The sequence below is a fragment of the Nematolebias whitei genome, chromosome 8 (assembly GCF_014905685.2).
Source record: "Nematolebias whitei isolate Nwh7 chromosome 8, NemWhi1, whole genome shotgun sequence".
Taxonomy (NCBI): Eukaryota; Metazoa; Chordata; class Actinopteri; order Cyprinodontiformes; family Rivulidae; genus Nematolebias; species Nematolebias whitei.
In genome coordinates this window covers 50,557,892-50,580,695 of record NC_056505.1, presented here as the reverse complement: position 1 = coordinate 50,580,695, position 22,804 = coordinate 50,557,892, and the positions used below count along the sequence as shown (strand labels likewise).

Genomic DNA, 22,804 nt, shown 5'->3' with positions numbered 1-22,804 from the left:
TGTTGATTAAGTCCTTGTCTTGTAGAAGTTGTTTTCTGACGGTTTCTACTGCTTCAGAGATGGGTATGCAAGTGAAAAGAGAAGTCACATCATACGATACAAGGGTTGCTCCTGGGGTTAGTTTCAAGTGTTGAACTTTGTTGGCAAAATCAATGGAGTTCTTTATGTGATGAGGTGTGTTTCCAACAAGAGGAGCTAAAATACCAGCCAGATGTTTAGCAATATTGTATGTCACTGAGTTCATGCTGCTGACGATGGGTCTGAGTGGGGTTCCTTCTTTATGTATTTTAGGAAGTCCATAAAGACAGGGAGTGGCTTCCCCTGGGTACAATCTATAGATTGTATTTGATCGATACAACGATCGATTGATTGTTTTCTCCTTTTCAAGTTTTTGCAGGTAATCTGTGACTGTCTTTTTGTAGGCACTGGTTGGGTCCCTCTTCAGGGTCTCGTAGGTGTTGCTGTCGCTCAGTAGTGTAGTTATTTTTTCCTGGTAATCAGAAGTGTTGAGGACTACTGTGCATCTTCCTTTATCATCTGGTAAAATGGTGATGTTTTGGTCCTGGCTGAGTGATGTTACAGCTTTCCTTTCCTGTGGTGTGAGATTAGAAGGAGGCGGTTTGGCACTGGAGAGGGTTGCTGATATTTCATTCTGAGCTGTTCTGCCTCTCCTTCCGTTAAGTTGTTGTTCCTAATCGCGGATTCAGTGACAATGATTAGTTCCACAACAGGTATTTCTTGTGGAGAGATGGTAAAGTTTAGTCCTTTTGCCAGCACATCTTTCTTGAGTTGTGTCAAGGTCCTGTTAGACAAATTTCTAACCCACTGGTCCTGAAAATTAGTGTTGGCAACAACCTCCTGATCTTGACTGATGGTTTGTGATGAGAAAACAGCTCTCCGCTGTAATTTTAGAAACTTACTTTTTTGACGTTCCTTGCTCTTTTGATGCTGTGATAGCTGGGCCTTTTCAACGAAACAAGAAACTTCTTCCAACAGAGGAAATGGTAGCAGAGTAGACAGCTTCTGGAGGGTCTGATCCATTTTGAGTGAGAGAGCTTCAATGGTGAAGTGGATCTGTCTTATTCTCGCACTGAGCAGCTTGTTTTGAGCTTTCAGGAGAATTCCTTCTGCTCTATGTCCTTTGATCGTGGAGTTGAGTTTTAAACTGCTGGGGGTGAGTTTTTCTTGTCTGCATCTCAGACTGAAACGAAGATGATTCCTGTAGTCTGCAAACTTTCTTGATATCTTCTCAAACTCCCGCACTGCTCCTAGGGTATCCTTCCCAAAGTGCTTAGCAATATGCTGGTGAAGATTCTCAGTCATCCAGTACATGAAAAATTCAAAAAATGTTCAATACAAAAACAACTGGACTTTATTTGTAACAGATGACGTTTCACTCCTCATCTGAGGAGCTTTCTTAATTCAAAGAGCAGAGAGTGAGAGATTCAGGTTATAAGGCTGAGTGAGATAAGACACACATACATATGTAGATTGACAATTCACACCTCAACACCTTAACAGTAAAGGGGGTCGTTTAAAGAGTTTCTAAATCTACATTTAATTTTGGGCGGCTGTGGCTGAGTGGTTAGAGCAGTCGTCCTCCAATGCAAGAGTTGGGGGTTCGAATCCACCAGCAGTCATGCTGAAGTGTCCCTGGGCAAGACACTGAACCCGTCATAGCCTCTGATGTGTGTCCCATCAGTGTCTGACTGTGATAAAGCTCTGATTAGTCTCTTTAGAATGATTTGTTCAATTATCTTTGTAGAGATCTAGTAGAGTGCTGTATGAATGGGTGAATGAGGACACAGATTGTAGTGGAAAGCGCTTTGAGTGTCTTAATCAGATAGAAAGGTGCTGTATAAGTACAGTTCATTTACTTTGAGAAGCCAGAATCTCAAGATTTAAGTGAAGGTGAGTGTAATAACTTGGCAGAGGTCATCAAAGTAATTAAAAACCGTCAGGGTGTGAGGAGTGAGAAAGATGCCAAAAGCTCTGGACATTGTGGGGTTATCGTGTTTGACACACCTCTTCAGTGTCACAAGGAGGACCAGGAAGAGTAGATCGGGCTGAATAACACTTAGCCTCCAAAAATTAAGTTTACATTAGGAAAGTACATCTCTATCCCTTGTGCTATGCATAAAAATGTACAGATATTTAAACAAGTGTTTTTAATAAAAGCATTTTCGGCTAACTGATCTAATCAGTGCTGTCTTGTATTACTGTATCTGTTAATTTGTGGTAGGCTTCTCTGGAACTACAAGCAAATGAATTAGTTTATACAGTATAGTATTTATGCTAGTACAGGAATACTGTATGTACACATGAACCGTTTTACCTGTAATATTGTTGCAAATGTACATTAATATCGTACATTTTTTTACATTTTTATGGTGATCTATTATTGTATTTTGTCTGAAGTTTCTAACGAGAACATAGAGCAATGCAGTGTACAGTCCCTCTGTTGATCTTCAGAATGGTCTGTCACAATTCACAGTCAGTGAATGAGTTGAAGCAGTGCACATTTGGTCTCATCTTTGGTATAAACTGTTATTAGTGGGTTTCAAAGGTTAGTCAGAAAACCAGAACATTTGTTGGTTAAAGGTGTTGTTTCAGCTGCCATCTCTTTTGCCTGAGAGAGCACAGAAGTGAATCTTCATTAGACTTTTCTCAGGTTGCATCTTTGGGTGACAGCAAGTGAAATGTTCCACATTTGGGACATGACAGAGACACAAACACAAAGCTCATGGGAAGGAGTTTTTGTGTCCATGGAGTGAAGACAAAGATGACGCCAAGGAGGAACAGGAAGGCTCGAAATACGTTGCAGTGTTTTTCCCCTGAGTCTTACAGTAGCTATGTTTTCCACGATGTTCCATCATCCCATCTACTGCTGACTGTTGGGCAAAGAGGATGCCTGAGGAGAAAATATAGATTGTCAGCTTCAGATAACATACTGTTTTGATTTTGGTTATTAAACTGCCTGATAAGTTTTAACACATGCACAGATGCAGAAAAATTTGTTTGTACTCTTTTACTACAAAAAGGAAAAAACAAACAAACAAACAAACAAACACAAGTTTACTTGTGGTTCCTAAAGTCTCTGAAAGTAGAATGGGAGGCAGATCTTTCAGTTCTCTGGTTCCCCACTTGTGGAACCAACAGTCTGTCCGTGAGCCTGACACCAGTCTACTTTAAAGACGAGACTGAAGACATTCCTTCTTGATAAATCCTATAGTTAGGGTCGGTTTAGGATTCCTGAGTTATCCCTTAGTTATCCTGGTGCATGCTCAATAATCCAAGTAGAAAAATCGAACAAAGTTAAGTCAGGTCCTCTGGACGGATTAAAAAAAATAAATAAATAGTTGAAACGCTTCGTCTTTAATCCAAAAGACTTCAGTCAGTCTGAGAAGCTATTGCACTGAAGTTTGGGGAAAAGCAAAACAATTACAAATCCTATTTTTATTTTACCAGAAAGAGATATAAGAACTATTAGTAGGAAGTGCTATGGTCACCCAACAAATATATTACTTCATCAGTTGAAATTATTAAAATGTTATGATTTGGTTGAATATAGTATTGTACAAGTCATGTATAAAGCTCATAAAAAATATTACCCCCAAATATTCAATTAAAATTTGTAAAAAAAAAAAAAAAAAAAGAGTCATTATATCCTTAAGGGAATGAAAATGTTTGTAAAACCTCCATTTAGAACTGGTCTGAAGGAGCTGCGTTGTAGTTCAGGGAGCAGGATTGTGGAATTGTCTGAATTTATATGTTGAAAAAGATGATTAAGTTTAAATTGTTAGGAAAGTACGGTGCCATGTGAATAATGTCTGATGATTTTTGTTTTCGCTTTGATTGTTAGAGCCTGAGTTGTTTATTCTAAATATTTTTAATAAGGGACAGATATTATAAGAATTTTCTTCTTCTTTCTGCACCATTTTCATTCAATATTTTTTCTTTTTGATGAATTTGATTTGTTTCTTTTGTTTCTTTTAAGTGAATGAATAAATGAAAAACAGAAGCTGCACTAAACTCAGTCATATAAATAAGGTCATCTCATAGTGGATTAGCAGAGCACCAGTGATCCATCGTTAGGCTGATGGTCATGTGAACAGCTGGTGTTGACTGTCACCAGCAAACTGGTTGATCCAATATGCTACGTATTATTTATAAGACTGAGTTTAGTGCAGCTCCTCAGACTGACAAAGTCTTTTGGATAAAAGATGAAACGTTTCAACAATTTTTTAATTTTAATTTTTAATCTGTCCAGAGGACGTGACTTAACTTTGTTAGATATCCCTTAGTTCTGCTGCTATAGGTTTAGAATGCTGGAGGACAAACTGACCACATTTCCTCACTCTGCTGCTGTCTTTGCTTACTCTACTTACCAAGTTAATGTATGCACTTGTTGCTGTTATTATCCGGTTTTATTTTGTTTTTATTTACCCATAAAATTAAAAAAACGTTCAATAAAAAACAGCTGGTCTTTATTTGTAACAGAAGACGTTTCGCTCCTCATCCGAGGAGCTTTCTCAATTCAAAGAGCAGAGAGTGAGAGATTCAGGTTATAAGGCTGAGTGAGATAAGACACACACACACACATAAGACACACACACACATATGTAGCTTGACAATTCACACCTAAACAAACATTAACAATAAGTCTTTTGTTCCTCTAATTCACAGTCGAGGCCCCTCTGTTCCCAACAGGTGTGAAAACCGGCTGGGAATCTGTTTTAAAGTTGCATTATAGGTTTTTGAAAGTGGAAATCTGAGGCCTCCTCCTCTGTTAAGAGACGGCTTTTCTTTTTTTACATACATTGTTTCCTTCACCCCCCTCTCAAACCATCTGTGTTTTCTGTCCAAAATGTGCACATTTTGTTCCTCAAATGATACTGATCAATACCTGATACCTGGGTCAAAATCCAAGCCAAGGAAATAGAAGCGTTCACCAGACACATTAACTCGGTCGATAACAACATCAAGTTCACCAGAGAGGATGCAAACGACAACAAGCTGCCTTTTTTGGACTGTTTGGTTCAGATGGAGAGAGAGGACAGCCTCAACATTGAAGTGTACAGGAAACCAACCCACACAGACCAGTATGTTCTGTTTGACTCCCACCATCCACTGGAACACAAACTCTCTGTCATCAGAACTTTACAACATCGGGCCGAATGCGTCCCCACAAGGACAGAAGGGAAGGAAAAGGAACTGAAACACATTCAAGAAGCTCTTCAAACATGTGGATATCCTAACTGGGCTTTTGTCAAGTCAGCGAGGAAATCTACAAAACACACCAATAAACTGAAAAAGGAGAACAACAGACGTAAAAACATTGTCATTCCTTATGTTGCTGGAGTATCAGAGAAATTCAGAAGGATCTTCAACAAACACAAGATCCCAGTACATTTCAAACCCAGCAGGACTCTCAGACAGAGGCTGGTCCACCCTAAGGACAAGACACCCATACACAAACAGAGTGGTGTAGTGTATGTGGTCCAGTGCAGCGAGGACTGTCCAGACCTCTACATTGGAGAAACTAAACAGCCTCTTCACAGACGCATGACTCAACACAGGAGAGCCACCTCCTCTGGACAAGACTCAGCTGTTCACCTCCACCTCACAGATAAGGGACACTCTTTTGAGGACCAAAATGTGCACATTTTGGACCGAGAACACAGATGGTTTGGGGGGGGGGTGAAGGAAGCAATTTATGTAAAAAGAGAAAAGCTGTCTCTTAACAGAGGAGGAGGCCTCAGATTTCCACTTTCAAAAACATATAATGCAACTTTAAAACAGATTCCCAGCCGGTTTTCACACCTGATGGAAACAGAGGGGCCTCGTCTGTGAATTAGAGGAACAAAAGACCTTAAGAACCCCCTACTGTTAAGGTGTGAGGTGTGAATTATCAATCTACATGTGTGTGTGCGTCTTATCTCACTCAGCCTTATAACCTGAATCTCTCACTCTCTGCTCTTTGAATTGAGAAAGCTCCTCGGATGAGGAGCGAAACGTCTTCTGTTAAAAATAAAGTCCAGTTGTTTTTGTGTTGAACGCTTTTTTTTATTTATCATGTCCTGGATGACTGAGAATCTTCATCAGCTTACCCATAAAATCTACACCTGGACCAATCCTATTGTGTTTCTCCCTGTATCTTTCCTGTCCTCTCAAACTCCAATCTGCCGAGGTAGATGACCGCTCATCTTGGTTCTGTTGATGGTTTCTTCCTGTTTAAACTGAGGCATTGATTTTCACTGTCTCTAAAGTGCTGCTCAGGATGGGGATTGCAAAAAAGTGAAGATTTGAGGTAAACTACTAGCTTCCTTAACTAGATAACATTTAATTTGAACGTTTCTTTTTCTTTTGGCTGCTCCCATTGCCACAGTGAGCTAATTACTTAGAAAGTTTCTTGCCAGTTGTTCTACAGCAGTTGCCTTTCCTGACCCAACCTGGGTTTGAACCTACACCCTCAGAATTACGAGATCACAACACTGACCAATTTGGGGCTGCTATAGCTCAGTGGTCACTGTAATCCTGGGGCTGCAGGTTCAAGCCTTGGTTGAGTCAGAAAAGGCACCCAGTAAAACAATTGCAAAAAAATAAGGTGACCTCTGCAGAAGGGAGCAACTGAAAGAAAAACAACATACAGCATACAAACAGCAGTAAAACACTATGTTTAACATCAGTCTGAGACACGTGTGATACGAGTGCCATAGTATCTGTCCATCCTGGACAGACATGCTGAGAAAAGCATCTTACAGCAGGAAGCTGCTAATAAAGCTATTCATTAGATTTCATCACTTAGTTCTTCAGACATGAGGACAGATTATAGTGTCAGTTTTGTGTAAAACAGGGCAGAAAACTAGTTACCAAATACTGTAGAGCCAGACAGAGACAGGCCCATCGACCGGAAACCCACAGGCCCAATTTGAAGATATTTAACTTTTTCAGCTCTGTTAGTTTGCCACCTCATCAAGATGGATTTTATAGCAAATACATCAAAATGCAGAGAGGACTAAGCACTAGGGTGCTTATTGAATTTCCTTCCTGCAATTACAGCAGCAACAGCCCCTCTATTTACCTGTGTAGACAACTCCATTTATTTCTATTGACATGTTGATGCTGCTAATGCCGTTGGTAGACAGGTTCAATGTGGCCTCTTGTCTATCATCTGTCAGGAGAGGAGGAACAGAAGGAGAGAGAAAAACTCAATATGAGCGTTTAGAAAGTGAAGAGAAGAAGCAGGAGAGCTGGCGATAATTCATAGAGTGACAGGATTAAGAAAGCTTTATTAAAAAGCTCTGGAAATACTCAGCTGTCAAAAGATGTTACATTTAATCATATTAACTATGGATCATACACAGCAAGAAAAACTGGATTTATTTATTTAGCAACTGTTTCTTTCATTCAAACTTTTATTTTACTAACAAGAGGAATCAAAGATTCTCAGTGTTTCAAGATGTTAAGACTGAAATGAGAGACAGTGATGCAAACAGAGATATCACACTTCAGCAGGTATGCTACTTACTCTTGGTTTAGTGCCAAACTTCAATACAACAGATTAAATACGGAACAATCATTACATTATAAAATATATACAAAGATTTGTCATCACAAAACTATTTTACTTTATACAGTAATGCAACTGATTTTACTATTTTTATTCTTAAGTAATTCACATGAGATTTCCACATCAGCTTCTCATCAATAATGACACCCAAAAATTTTACTTCATTAACTCTATGAATTTTAATACTGTCGATTTTAAATGGGACTTCGATAATTTTATTTCTATTACTACTTTGTAAATATCATGTCGATTTTTCCAAATTTAATGATAACTTATTAAGTTGGAACCAAGTTAGTATTTTTACGAATTCTGCCTGTATCATTTCTAACATCCATTCAGTTTCTTCACCGAACAAAGAATTTTTGTACCATCTGCAAATAAAAGACACTTCAAAAGCCCTGACACACTAACCAGATAATTCACATACAAAATAAACAACTTTGTTCCCAACACAGAGCCTTGAGGGACTCCACATCCATTAATATAAAATTCAGATCTTACATGATTTATCTGTACAAACTGTCTCCTATTATTCAAATAATTGGTTATCCACTGTAGTGCTAATCCTCTAATGCATATTTATTCAGTTTTTCAAGGAGAATGATGTGGTCAGTAGTGTCAAAGGCCTTTTCCAAAGCAACAAAAACACAATACTGTTTTTGATCAACAGCAGTTGTTATCTCTTCTATTTCATTTAGCCTTTATTTATACAGGTAGTATCATTGACCCACGAGAACTCATTTTCAAGAGAGACCTGTTTAGGGAGCACATGGTGGGGGTTAAGGGCCTTGCTCATGGGCCCAGAGTGGGGCGAATGAGGATGGGGGCATGTGTGGGTACTTCACCTACCCCACCCACAATTTTGATGTTGTCGGGGCCGGGGCGTGAACCGGCGATCTTCGGATCACAGGCCCACCTCTCTGACCACTGCACCATCACTCCCCTATTAGTTCCATGAGAGCCATTGATGTTGAATTATTTGCTCTAAACCCATATTGCTTACTACTTAAATATTGTGTTTATCTATAAATCAATTTAATCTAGTTACAAATAATTTCTCTAATATTTTTGAAAATTGTGGCAACAATGATACTATTCATTCATTTAACCTTTATTTAGACAGGTAAATCCCAATGAGCCTCGACGACTCATTTACAAGAGAGACCTGATTTCAACAAAGAATGATGACAACAATGGACAACAAGACAACAATAAACAATTATAAAAAGGCATACAGATTAAAAAAAAATTTTTTTTTTACAAACAGCTAGATTATGAGACGAATGTAGAAAACTAAAAACAGGAACATGTCTGCATTGGTCCCTGCCAGGAGTCCAACAGATTTTTAAAGCCACTTAGAGAGGTCAAGGTCGAGAGCTTCAAATCTTTTTACAAGATATTCCAGGAAACAGGAGCGGAGTAGGAGAAGGTCCTTTTGTCTAGTTCAGTCCTCATTGAGGGAACACTGCAGGTAATGATGTCCTGAGAGCGCACGCTGTAGCTGCACTCACACAGAGACATGTAGGAGGAGATGTATGAAGGCAGCAGACCAAGAAGTGATTTAAAGATGAAAATGTACCAGTGAGAGAGTCTGCGTGAAGTTAATGATGTCCAGTTAACCAATGAATACAGGGTGCAGTGGTGGGTACGATAATCACAGCCAGTTATGAATCTTAGTGCACCATGATAGACAGCATCCAACATCTGCAGGGTTCTTGTAGGAGCGTTCATGTAAATAATGTCACTGTAATCAGTGGAGGGAAGGAAAGTCACAGATACAAGGCGTTTCCTAGCATTCAAAGTTAGACAGGATCTGTTTCTGAAAAAGAAACTCAGTTTAACTTCCAGTTTCTTTACTAGGTTTTCCAAATTGATCTTAAAAGAGATACCCAAATATTTATAGGAATCAACAAACTCAATGGAGACACCAGTTGAAGATGAAATCGGAGGAAGAACTGCTGGGACCAACTTCCTGTTTGAAAAAAAGCATCCCTTTAGTTTTGTCGGTATTTAGGACAAGTTTGAGGTGAAACAAATCAGTCTGGATGATGTCAAATACAGATTCAAAAGCTGGAAAGCCTTATCAACTGTTTTAGCTCGACAATAAACAACTGTGTCATCAGCATAGAAATGTATGGATGTATCAGGGACGCTCTGACCTACATTACCTAAGTAGATTGTAAAGAGGGTGGGTCCTAAGACTGAGCCTTGTGGTACACCATTGTTGACTGTTAAATAACTGGAGGAAGTACCATTATGTTGAACACATTGCCTCCGGTCTGAAAGATAGTTAGAGAACCAACCAATGGTGTGTTCTGACAAACCGATTTCTGAGAGCTTATGACACAAGATGTTCTGATCCACAGTGTCAAAAGCTTTAGACAGGTCTAAGAAATGTGCAGCACAATAATCCTTAGCGTCCAGTGATTCAACGATGTCATTAAGAACCTTCAGTGAAGCAGTGGTTGTGCTGTGTTGTTTCCTGAAACCAGATTGATGGAGAGGTAAAGTGTTAAATGAGTCCAGGTAATTTTTGATTTGAGAGTTTATCAGTTTTTCTAGAACCTTGGCTAAAATACAGAGTTTAGAGATTGGTCCATAGTTGTTCAGTGAGGTGGGGTCACCTCCCTTGAGCAGAGGAAGAACAAAGGCTGTTTTCCAAGCGTCTGGAATGGAGTTTTGTTTTATGGAGAGATTGAAGATGTGGGTCACAGGGACTGTGATGATATGAGCAGCCAGCCTTAAGAAATAAGGTGGAAGTTCATCTGGACCTGCAGATTTTTTAGGATCAAGATCTTTTAACAGTTTATTGACCTCACTGACTGAGAATGGAGAAAAAGAGAAGGTGTGATTAACTGAGGATTGACTTGTAGGAGGGATTTGATTTGTAGAAGTTTGGTTATTAAGTGAAGTGGCTGATTTTCTGTTAGTAACTGTGTCAAATAAAGAACCAGAAGCAACAAAATGTTTGTTGAAACAGTTCAGGATCTCGTGCTTATTTGACACAGGAACAGAGTTAACGAGAAGTTGTGATGGGAGGTCAGATGATTGGGGGGTACCTGAGAGAGATTTGATGGTTTTCCAGAATCTGTTAGGGTCATTTAGATTTTTGGAGGTCTGAGATAAGAAATAGTTGCGTTTTGCTGCTTTGACAGCAGTTGTGTATTTATTCCTCATCTGCCGAAAACTCAACCAATCAGTGTCTGAGTCAGATTTTCTCGCTGTGGCCCAAAGATGATCTCTCCTGTGCAGGAGGTCAGCTAGCTCTGGAGTAAACCAGGGGCTGTCTCGTCCCTTTATTCTGAACTGATGAAAAGGAGCATGTATGTTCAGGAAATAAATGAAACTATTATGAAAATAGTTCCAAGCAGAGTTCACATCATCAGTTAACAGAATATGATGCCAGTCAAAGTGGGATAGATGCCAGAGGAATGACTGTTCGCAAAAGCGTTTCAGATCCCTCTTTTGAATTAATCTGGGCTTAGAAGGTGGAAGATCAGATCCGTTATTACACAATGATCACTTAAAATGTCAGCGCATACAACTGTACCAGGGAATTTGTGAGGCATATTTGTTAAAAACAGGTCTAAGATGGAAGAGTTTTCAGGACGGTTTTTGTTTCGTCTATTGGGACAGTCGATCAATTGGGTTAGATTGAGAGACAGGCACCATTCCTTGAATTTAAAACACAGAGGGGGGTCGACTTATCCCAGTCAATGTTGAAATCTTCTGCCAAAAAAATCTCTTTGAATTTGAAATTTCCAAGGAATTCAATCAGGGAGGACAGAGCTTCAGGTGTTGCTGAGGGGGGATGATAACAACCCACTACAGATAAGATATGGCCTCCATTCAAAGTGATGTTTACAGCTAAGGCCTCAAACTGGTTTGGGATTGTTTTAGCAGACACAAGACTAGAAACCAGAGAATCTCTGATGTAAATAGCGACCCCCCCCCCCCCCCCTTTTGACGATCACAGCGATAGATGTTAAATCTATTGATTACCAGGTCATTATTCAGTATAGATTTGTTGAGTTTTCAGTGATGAAGATTACATCTGCCCCAGAAGAACTGACCAGAATTTTCAAGGCATCAAGTTTTCTCAGAAGGCTACGAGAGTTTACGTGCAGGAAATTAAGTCCTGACACATTTTTAAAGTCATTTGGTGTGCTGTAATTAGTGGGGGTCCAAGGTTGGGATGAGGGCAGAAACAACATTATTATCAGACAACAAAAAAGGTTGAATCATGTCATCTGGACTTCGTTTTTTTGTTAAAAAAGAAACGTTTCGCCCCTCATCCAAGAGGCTTCGTCAGTCTGAGGCCTAGCCATCTGGTATTACCCAGAAGCCACCCTGACTCTTGTGTTTCAAGCCTGCCTCAGATACCCCTGAAGTCTGGCCTTTTCACTAATGGTTTCAAAAACACAAAGTTTGTTTTCTCAGTCATCCAGGTATATAACAACAAAAAAGGTTGAATCATGTCATCTGGACTTCGTTTTTTTGTTAAAAAAGAAACGTTTCGCCCCTCATCCAAGAGGCTATTATTATCAGACATTTTCTTGAGTTTTTCGTGACTAGTGTGTAATTACAGGAGTTAGTGTGACAATTAGCCCCCATAATCAAACCATGTGAAACATTAATGAAGACGCGATCATTCAGAACCCAAAAACAGTGAAAGTTGCAGTGATGGGCAGATCCAGGTGTATTAACAAGATTCAGTGACTCCAGATAGTCTGAGATCTGAAAATAATGACAATAATATGAATGGTGCAGAAAAGTCTCAGACCATAAAGTGTCAAAAATCAAATGGGAAAACAAATCTGACGAGGTGGTCCAACTGCAGTTTGAGTTGGGTTGAGGGGGGCTCCGGCCCCCCTGCAAAGATGGATGGATGCTCCCATGAGAAAGAGAAGCAGGGTCGAGAATCAACAGGCAGAAACAGATAATTCACAGCAAAGAACAGAGCGAGCTGCCAGAAAATCCTCTTGAAATGAAAGGCATGGTCCTAGCTCGTTTCAGATAAAGAGGGGACAACAGCGTGATCCGGAACAAAAATAATTATTATCCAGGTGAGTTTGGATGGAGGCCTGCAGCAACTCTGATGCAAACTCCGAACTTCTCTCGAGCGCCACACAGCGCTGCTCCTCCACTTCTCTGCACGTCACCTTCGTACCCCACAGCATGAGAAGCCACCCCCGGTGAAAAACTATGAGACTGACAGGAGAGGCTGAAGTTGTCACTGGTCCGGTTCGGTTCTGCTCCAGTCCGGCTCCGGCGCTCCACAGCACTAGAGGCGAAGAGGCTGAAGTGGCTGAAGTCGTCTCTGGCCCGGTTCTACTCCGGTCCGATTCCGGCAGTGCTTCAAAGCATCAGAGTGTCTCCTCCAGGCAAACACAGTGATTCCATGGAGGTGGACAGTCCTTTGTTAAAAGGTAACGGGCTGCTCACTGAAGCTGAGACCTGCTCTATTAAAAACTAAGTCCCCCACAGCCAACTCAGTTCGGTTCTGGTCCAGTTCAGGGGACACAGGTACACTTCCCCCACACCAATGAAGACACCACGAGGGCCAGTCCAGCAGAAAACCAGCGAAAATGCCAGCAAAATACCCCGCAGCGATTCTTGTTAGAACCAGGTAGAACCACAAAGGTCTAGATGAGAAGTTTGTTGGGGTCCAGAGAGAGAGAGAGAAAAAACACCGGACCTTCGTGCGACAACTCCCCAGCTCGAGGGGTCACCTGACTGGCATGGTGCACTCAGAGTGACCGGTAGGGTGGGAGTGGCCGGTCCTGGACCGAAATAATTTTTTTGGACAGTCCTGTCCGGCTCTCTGAGTCACTGAACACCAAATTCAGTTGGAAGGGGGACCAAATTTAGTCCGGTTTGAAAAACGGGTCAGTTTGATAATAAAAGACTACAGAGAAGCCGTGGGAAGCTGCTGTCCATCAGCTTGCTGGAACCGGAAGTGATTAGTCTGTAATTAGTGAACACACATTTCTCACAATTCTTATAAAGATGAACCATCTTTACTATTTTCAAATTTACTGGAAATTTTCCTGTTGAAAATGATAAATTACATATATATGTAAATAGTTCAATAACATAACTCATATCCTTTACAAACATCATGTCCATCCAGTCTGCAAGATTTTTTACAATACTCAGTATTTCTTCGATAACAGTGTCACCGAGAAAAATGCTGTTGGCACAACCCATGACTGTATGACTCACATCATTATTAGGCCCGCCCGAGTAGCGAAGCGCTGCGAAGGCCTTTTGAAATCCCTCAGTTCATTAGGCCCGAGCAATTTTTCTGTCAAATGAATTGGCGTTTTGGGGGCCTTACCATATCCCAAAACTCACCAAATTCTGCGGATGCATCAGGACTGATGAAAAATTATGTATTTTAATGGCATCGCAACAGAAACGGCTCAAGAGCGCCACCTGGAAATTTTCAAAATACCCTCCGCCTTAACCTTAGTTTGTCAAAGAAACATGAAATTTGGTACACTGGTCCAATTCTCCAAGATGCACAGAAAACCCTCTGGCACCAACATTGTAAGATAAACAGGAAGGCGGCCATTTTGGAACGTCGTCCCAAATTTCACACCTTTCTGGTGGTTTACAGCCACTGCATTTGAACAAACTCCTAGGGATTTTGATCAATCAGTTTCAAACTTGGCCATTTTGGTCAAAAGGCATGGGGGACAAAAAATTATCTAAACGGTGCGTTTTGAAGCATGCTGAAGGGGCGGGCCAGACCTAAAACTTTGACATCTTGCCATGAAAAACGAAACGCTAATGCTAACGCTAAAGACTGAATGGTCAAATCGTGACATCATTAAGCCACGCCCCCTGACAACAGGAAGTGTAAAGTTTTACGGTGAACAGTCCCTATCTGACACGTGATCTAATCAGCATGATAGTGTGTCAATTGACCAAAGACATGTTGGTGAAACTTGCTATCCAACACTGACAGTTTTGGGTGGAGCATGTTGGTGGTGCAGCGTGGCGAATTAAGACGTAACGCCGTTGCCATACGTTTTGCTCTAAATTGCACCGATTTTTGCTGAGGTTCACCAAAATCACTAGGATCGATCATTATCCACCCCTTGAACAGCAAGCCATGATAAGTGGCCAATAGCCTCCATAGCACCCCCTAGAATATTTGAAAACTTCACCCCCAAGCCATTTTTTGACTGATAATTCTGAAACTTGGTGTACAGATGTATTTTCTCAGGACCTATGAAAAGTCTCTTAGAGCCATGGTCCAAATTCAACAGGAAGACGGCCATTTTGGGTCAAAGTGTAATTTTTGGGCATTTCTAATTGCAAATTTTAATAAACACCTCCTAGGGATTTTGAAGGATTGCTTTCAAACTTGGTTGATATGCCCTTAAGACATTGGAGAGTAAAAGTTATCTAAAGTGTGCGTTTTCGTATATGTTAAAGGGGCGTGGCCAGGCCACAAATCTGCAATTCTTCTTCAAAATGAAACTTTACAATCAAAACAATTTTATCTCTTCTCGGCTCGAATCTCCCTCAGAAGTGGCAACTCTCATTATTAATAAATCAAGGAAACGTCAATTAAGTTTTATCAATTGTATTAAATCAAGGCAGGAAAAGGTTACAATTTACAGCACTAGTCTCTCCGGTCTGTGACGCGTTCACAGACCTGGAAGAGCCCCGATGTCCCGTGTCATTACTCATTTATAGGGTCCTGGACTCCTCCTTCGCAGAAGGGGAGCTCAACCTGTCAGTGTATGAGGGGGCATGACTAAGTGTGATCTCCATGGATCTTATGTGGTTCTGATGTGTTAGGAAATATGAGACGGTGCTTCAAAAGCCTTTCTACGTGATGTGGCAAGCAGATTAAACTCTATTCCTTGACAGATATTGAATCCCAGGGAGACTCAGAGCTGCTGGTCCAGTTTAACCCAGTCAGAACCGGGTCATAATTTCATTATAATCCTGTCTCTGAGCAGATCAAAACCCCAGGACCAGTTTAGATAAAAATATCCAACACCATTGTCACAGATTCTGTTCAAAACTTTTATGGACAGAATTTCTTGGTGCAGCTAGGGGGCAGAGGGTTTCTGGTTTGGTGGCCTCAGGATTCCATCTATGCTCTTTGCAGATGATGTGATCCTGTTAGTGTCATCATGCTGTGATCTTCAGCTCTCACTGGCGCGGTTCACAGCCGAGTGTGAAGCAGCTGGGATGAGAATCAGCAACTCCAAATCTGAGGTCACGGTCCTCAACTGGAAAAGGGTGGATTGATCTCTTCAGGTCAAGGTTGAGGTTCTGCCTCAAGTGGAGGAGTTCAAGTATCTCGGGGTTTTGTTCACGAATGAGGGAAGAATGGAGCATGAGATTGACAGACGGATTGGTGCAGTGTCTGCAGTATTGTGGATTCTGTACCGGTCCGTTGTGGTGAAGAGAGAGCTGAGCTGTAAGGCAAAGCTCTCTGTTTACCGCTCGGTCTACGTTCCTACCCTCACCTATGGTCATGAGCTCTGGGTAGTGACCGAAAGAATGAGATTGCGGATACAGGTGGTTGAAATGATTTTTTTCCGCAGGGTAGCTGGACTCTCCCTTAGAGATAGGGTGAGAAGTTCAGTTATCCGGGAGAGACTCGGAGTAGAACCGCTGCTCCTCCACATTGAGAGGAGCCAGTTGAGGTGGTTTGGGCATCTGGTAAGGATGCTCCCTGGGCACTTCCCTATGGAGGTACTTCAGGTATGTCTGACTGGGAGGAGACCCCAGGGAAGACCTCATTACACGCTGGAGACACTGTCTCTTGGGAACACCTTGGAATCCTCCCAGAAGAGCTGGAAGAGGTGGCTGTGGAGAGAGATGTCTGGGCCTCCCTGCTCAAGCTGCTGCCCCCGCGAACTGACTTCGAAATAAGCAGAAGATATTATGGATATGGATGGTTCAGGGAGTTGGTGCATGAGTTAGATGTTGTGGTCATTGTGTCTCAAGCAACAGAATTTGTATGTAAACAATTCAGAAAAACTGTAAATTGGCTTGACTCCAAAAGTTAATCAGCTGTATTTGGTCATTCAATGATTTTCTTCCATTAATTTCTGAGAATTTGATAAAAATCAATCAATGGTCCTTGAGACATTTTGCTAAAGCTAAAGACCAAAGAAAACACACATGCATGTACATACATATGGGTAACAACAATGATGAAGATTACAGTTTTTCTCAATTGTTTTCACACATTTTCTGAAAGCATGCCTCATAATCTCAGAACTCTACACACTAGTCAAAAAACCACACACACAATGGGCAAAACTCCTCAATTCTCCTTCAAAATGAAACTTTACATTCAAAACAATGTCATCTCTTCTCAAAATAGTATTTTGTTCTCATATGACACACACAAACCATCATATGAATACACATTTATAAGAACCTGTTGAACACTGATGTACTCAATGTACAAAGTAAAACACTTCTATCCAATCATCATAATGACAAGCCCTTTTTTGTTCAGTGTTACACTTAGTACAGGTAGTACATACATCAGTGTGTTGTAAAATATTTTAGAATAGTATTTTTACGCTCTCAACACTCAGGATCTGGTCACAATTTAGGTCCCACTTTAAATTTGTATCACCCTCTAATAAAATGCCGTTACTAAAGAATCACATTTTTTCTCCAGCATCTAATAATGCTGCCTATAGAATTTGGTATGAGAAAGGTATTAGAACAATGAGAGACCTGTACGAAGATGGTTTATTTCTTAGTTTTTCAGAATTGTCTTCTAAATTTAATCTACCCACTTCACATTTGTTTCTTTACTTCCAAATTAGGCATTGCGTTTCATCGCAGTTTCAAAATTTTCTAACTTTGCCTACTGACCCACCATGGGTTGAACTCTTAGTTTTGAGCCCCAATTTGAAATCTCCTCTTTCAATTATTTATGGAAAACTTATGGCAATAGAGGCCGATTCATCGGGTAAAACTAGAACTGCATGGGAACGTGAACTGGGTGTTAAACTATCAGATTCATGGTGGGATAAAGTTATTCTCAGCATACGTCAGAGTACACCATGTGCCAGACTACAGTTAATACAATTTAAAGTAATAAATAGAGTACACTTCTCAAAAACACGTTTATCTAAAATGTTCCCCTCAATACCAGACCAGTGTGATAGATGTCAGACTTCACCTTGCAACTTAAGTCATATGTTCTTTTTCTGCCCAAAACTGCAAGGGTTTTGGAAATATTTTTTCTCCATACTCTCAGGAGTTTTTAAGATTCAGTTTCAAAGTGATCCACTTATTGCTATTTTTGGAGTTCCTGGGACCACACTTAATCTATCCCGCCAGCAGGGGGAGGTCTTGGCCTTTTGCTCTCTCCTTGCCAGACGTTGTATTTTGCTCGCCTGGAAATCTCCCACACCACCATCCACATCACAATGGCTTAATACTGTAAGATCATACTTGAAGATGGAAAAAATTTTACTAACAGTGAAAGGTAGTTCAGAAAAATTTACCCACAAGTGGACACCCTTTGTGTCATATGTAAAATCTTTACCTTCATAGCGTATAGACTGATATGATTGACTCATCACATTACCATGTGACTTGTTTTTAGAGGATAAATGAAAGACTGAAATACTGTTTTCCTTTTGGTTTGTTGGGTCCCTCCTGTTCGTTCCTCCTCCCCCTCTCTCTCTTTTTTTTTTTTCTTTTTTTTTTTCTCTCTCCTTTTTTTTTTTCTTTCCTTATTTTGTCTTGTTTTTGGTTAAGGGGGGAAGGGGAGGGAGGGGAAGAGGGGAGGGAGGGGGGAAAAGGGGGAAGAAAAAAAAGAAAAAATTGGAGAAGTCATGTAAATTTTGTATAATGTATGTAATGTCAATTATATATTCTCCTGATAAATAAAAATTAAAAAAAAAAAAAAAGAATAGTATTTTTACACTCAGAACACACAAATAAATGGTAACATATATTGTACAATACTGAAATATGAATATTTTATACAATGCTGAGATTATGCATCAATTGTGGAGTATACTGAATTGGACTTACTTGCACATAGTTATATTGCAATTCTTTGACTCTTTCTGAATTGTGTTCAAATGGCACCCTGTATCCCTGATGCATCCTCAAGTTATTTCTGCTCAAAACACGGGACAGTGTCTATAAGCTAACATTACTGATATTTTGAAATAGCTCAATGTTTTCTATTACTTTTGTTTGTATTTGCCGTAATGTTATGACATTATTTTCTAGGACCATGTGGTCAAGTTAGGTGGATGAAAAGAGGTGTTGAGGCCAGACTGCACATGTCTGGTAGAGGTGGACATTTGAAATAAAGCAATCTTAATGAATGAATGAACAATAAAAAAAGTTTTGTGGGTGTGTTGATTAAAATAAAGATTTTACGTCTGTCTGCCAAGGTGCTGAAACAATCAAATGTTATTATGATGTTTTTTGTAATCAAAAGTTCCTTTATAATCTATTTTGTGACCAAAGAAGTATTCATTAAGTGATTGTAAGTTTGATCGGGATTTCACTTTTAATTGTTAAGTCAAGTGATAGAGATGGAACAGGGTTGTCAAGCTCTGAAGACTTGGATCAGATCTGAAGATTGAAGAGGGAAGATTTTGGCTGCAAAGTGCTGAAAAAACAACAAAGATGGAAACTTAAAGCAATGAAGAACCGCTCAGCAGCACATGCTCACCCTTCAAGAGGACTGACCCCAGATAGCTCTGAACAAGTCTCGGATTGGTATTAATTATATTTGATGACCGTTTTCAACAAAGGCTGTAGGAATTATTCTCCTTTTTCCTGTAAAACCGATCCAATCATGGGATTTGCGGTAGGAACCAACCTTTTTGAACCGTTTTATCCAATTTAAAAATTACAGATTGCATTTTGTAGTTTTTTCCTAGGGACAGCACAGTTAGGGTGTAGGTCATTTACAGAATATTATTATAAGAGATGGGTTCATCCACACCTAGAGAAATTTGGATTTTCACTCGTTTTTTAATTTAATTTTATTTCATTCATTATACTGCATTTTTTTTAAACACATTTGCTTGCACTGCTGCTGGATTTTTGAAAGCTACGAATGTAACCTTATGCAAATTTATGATTAAAAACACAAAGCATGGAAATCATAGAGTGTTGGACTCATTTTCATGATGGCATCTGAATGATACATGCTCACTGCTGAACTTACTCAGGAAGTGTACTTGGTTCTGAGATTTTGGGAGGTTTTTAACAGTTACTTAGTTAGATGTTTGAACAGCATCCCCATATGGCCAACTTGTCCTGGCCTAGGAAAATTACCAGGTCTTATACCAGTTGCAAAACGTTAAATAGAGGAAGAGCAGCCATAATGCAGGATACCTTATGGTAAACTTTGGGCTCACTGCTACTTGACTCTAAGAGCTGTGAGGTGAAATAGGGGTGCGTCCTGCAGATGAAGGTTGTTAGTGCCTGGTCGAATCTTTCTCGAACCCAGCCTAAGAGGGCTTGACCGTAGTATTGTTTGGGTAATACTTAGAAATCTAGGGGGGTCCAATTACCGGTTAGACGAGGGCTGGAGGGGTGTTAAAACCCTGAAACAAAGATAATGTTCACAATTCCAGTTTCCTGTTGAGGAGACAGAAGACGTTCCCATCCACATTATTTTGGTAATCTTTCCATTATGCAATACAAATAGTAAAATACTATAAATACTGTGTAGAAATACAAAGTAGAAATATCTTTTACAAATACTTGAAACATACTTCATTTTCACAGTCCTACAAAAATGTCCAAAGGCAGTACTGCACTACTTTACTCTTTGAGTACAGTACTGATATGCAGTACTGCAGTTTTCTAGTGAGAGTAGATTTCTTTCCTGTTCTCATTTCAGAAAGTCCAGATGATGGATGCTACAGTGTACCTGCTCAAATTTGGCTATGCTCTTTGTCCAGACTTCCTCATTGTTAGATCATGTCTGGGCACATGATCAACCAAAGTTGCTCGGATCTCATCCGAGATTAAGGTGCTTGGCCTTCCTCCTCGTTTTACTCCTCTTACTCTCACTCCTCAGGCTCTGCCTGTTTTCAGTGTTGGCATCCATTGCTCCAAAACAGAAGACCTCACCTGTTCCCCTTTTGTGCTAAAGCTCTTATAGCTAATTGTAAAACTGTGTGAATGGTTTTTGCCGATGTGATGAGTCAGTGTGCATAGTAGGGTAATAAATTTTAGACTTTTGAATAACAGTGTGTTCCTTGCGAAAACAAGAGATTTTATTCATGAAAATTGTGCCAAATGCAGCAAAATTGTGTGTAGTGTTTTGAAAAAAATGTGTTTTAGAATGGCAGTTTGTGAGTAAAGCAGGAATTGTGCTTGTAGTTTAGCAGAATCGATTCAGTGAATTGGTGCATGAGTTACATGTTGTGGTCATTGTGTCTCAAGTACCAGAATTTGTGTGTAAACAATTCAGAAAAACTAAATGTTGGAAATTTAAGAAAAATTGTTGTGCATTGTTTAGAATGGAATTGAGACAAGCGCTGGGAAAAAGGGAAGAGTTACCAGGGGCAGCTGTGGCTGAGTGGTTAGAGCAGTCGCCCTCCAATGTTAGAGTTGGAGGTTCGAATCCACCAGCAGTCACATGTCGAAGTGTCACTGGGCAAGACACTGAACCCCTCGTTGCCTCTGATGTGTGTCCCATCAGTGTATGAATGTGACAAAGCTCTGATTAGTCTCTTTAAAATGATTTGTTCAATTAGCTTTGTAGAGATCTAGTAGAGAGCTGTATGAATGGGTAAATGAGGACACAGATTGAGGTGGAAAGCGCTTTGAGTATCTTGAAATAAGATAGAAAGGTGATATATAAGTACAGTCCATTTACCAAACAACAGAGAAAGTGCAGCAGAACTAATAAGTGAAACTGTTTGGTGTATCCTCAGAACTTTGGTATATCCTTTGGACAGAAGAAATAAGACAAGGCAACTTGGTGGGGGCATGAGGAAGTATATTCCAAAGAAAGAAGAAAGCAAAGAAAAGATGGAACAGTCAGGGACATAAATACAATAGACAGGAGTACTGGAAAGCTAGAAGGTGTACGGCAAAGAGAGTGGTAGCAAAGTCAAAGCAAAAGGCTTATAGTGAGTTGTATGAGAGACTGGACACTAAGGAAGAAGAAAGGGAGTTGTATTGATTGGTTAGGCAGAGAGATGGAGCTGAAAATGATGTGCTACAAGTTAGAGTAATTAAGGACAGAAATGAAAGTCTACTAACAAGTGAAGAGCGTGTGTTGAGGAGATGGAAGGAGCACTCTGAAAAGCTGATGAATGAAGAAAATGAGAGAGGAGGACAGATAAAGGAAATGTAGTGAATCAAGAATGGCAGATGATTAGTAAGGAGGAAGTGAGGATGTCTATGAAGAGGATGAAGAGTGGAAAGGTGTTTGGTCCGGATGACAGACCTGTGGCTGTAGTATGTCTAAGAGGGTGGACAGTAGAGATGCACCGATCCAATATCAATATCGGTACCTGTACCGATATCTGAAAAACTTCTGGATCGGGTATCGTGATAATGTGACCAATCCATTTTCCGATCCTTGATGCATGTTGGCTTCAAACTACGAAATGGATTTCCTGAACAGAGTCGTGTTTCATGAACCCAGAGTAATAAGACCCGCCTCACATTCAGGAAATCCAGTTCATAGTTTGCAGCCAGCTACAACGTGAGCACTGAGTTAGCAGCACTATGGCTAACGGCTAACAAACTTTTCATCTAAACATGTCGCTGTGTGGAAGCATTTTACACTAGAAACACCACAAAACAAGACAGCAACGTGCAAAGTCTGCAGAGACATACCACCACATTAAACCACGGTAAAGTTAGTTTTATGTTGGACATTCGAGCTCCGAGGCTTCAGCAGTCAGCCTGACCCCGGCCAGCTGCGTCCAATCTGCCTGTCTCTGAGGAGGGGCAGACTGAGTGCGGCTGACCGAAATCAGGCTGCCTGCTTCAGATTGAACAAGAAGACATCGCTGAAGCTCGAATGTTTACCGAGAAGTTGCTAAACTTCATCAAAATTCACGACCAACCTCTATCAGTTGTAGAAAACAAAGGATTTCTCAGTTTGATACTTGCAACCAAGATATAGTTTACTCTCCAGGCGATATTTATCAGTACGACAGTAGACAATCATAAAAAAAAACATATGATTTGAAAATTACAAGAAGATTATATATATGTATATATATATATATA

General features: G+C 40.2%; 1 protein-coding gene across 1 annotated transcript in view; it reads right to left on the bottom strand.

Annotated features, from left to right (window-relative positions):
* Positions 1–2,741: 2,741 nt before the first annotated feature.
* The window catches only part of arid3c (AT rich interactive domain 3C (BRIGHT-like)), a 184,978-nt gene continuing 164,915 nt past the window's right edge, over positions 2,742–22,804 (bottom strand). The window contains exons 7-8 of the mRNA XM_037680773.1: positions 7,085–7,174; positions 2,742–2,911 (exon numbers count right to left, since the gene is read on the bottom strand). Coding sequence (XP_037536701.1) covers positions 2,742–2,911; positions 7,085–7,174 — 260 coding nt within the window. The remainder of the gene's footprint in view (positions 2,912–7,084; positions 7,175–22,804) is intronic.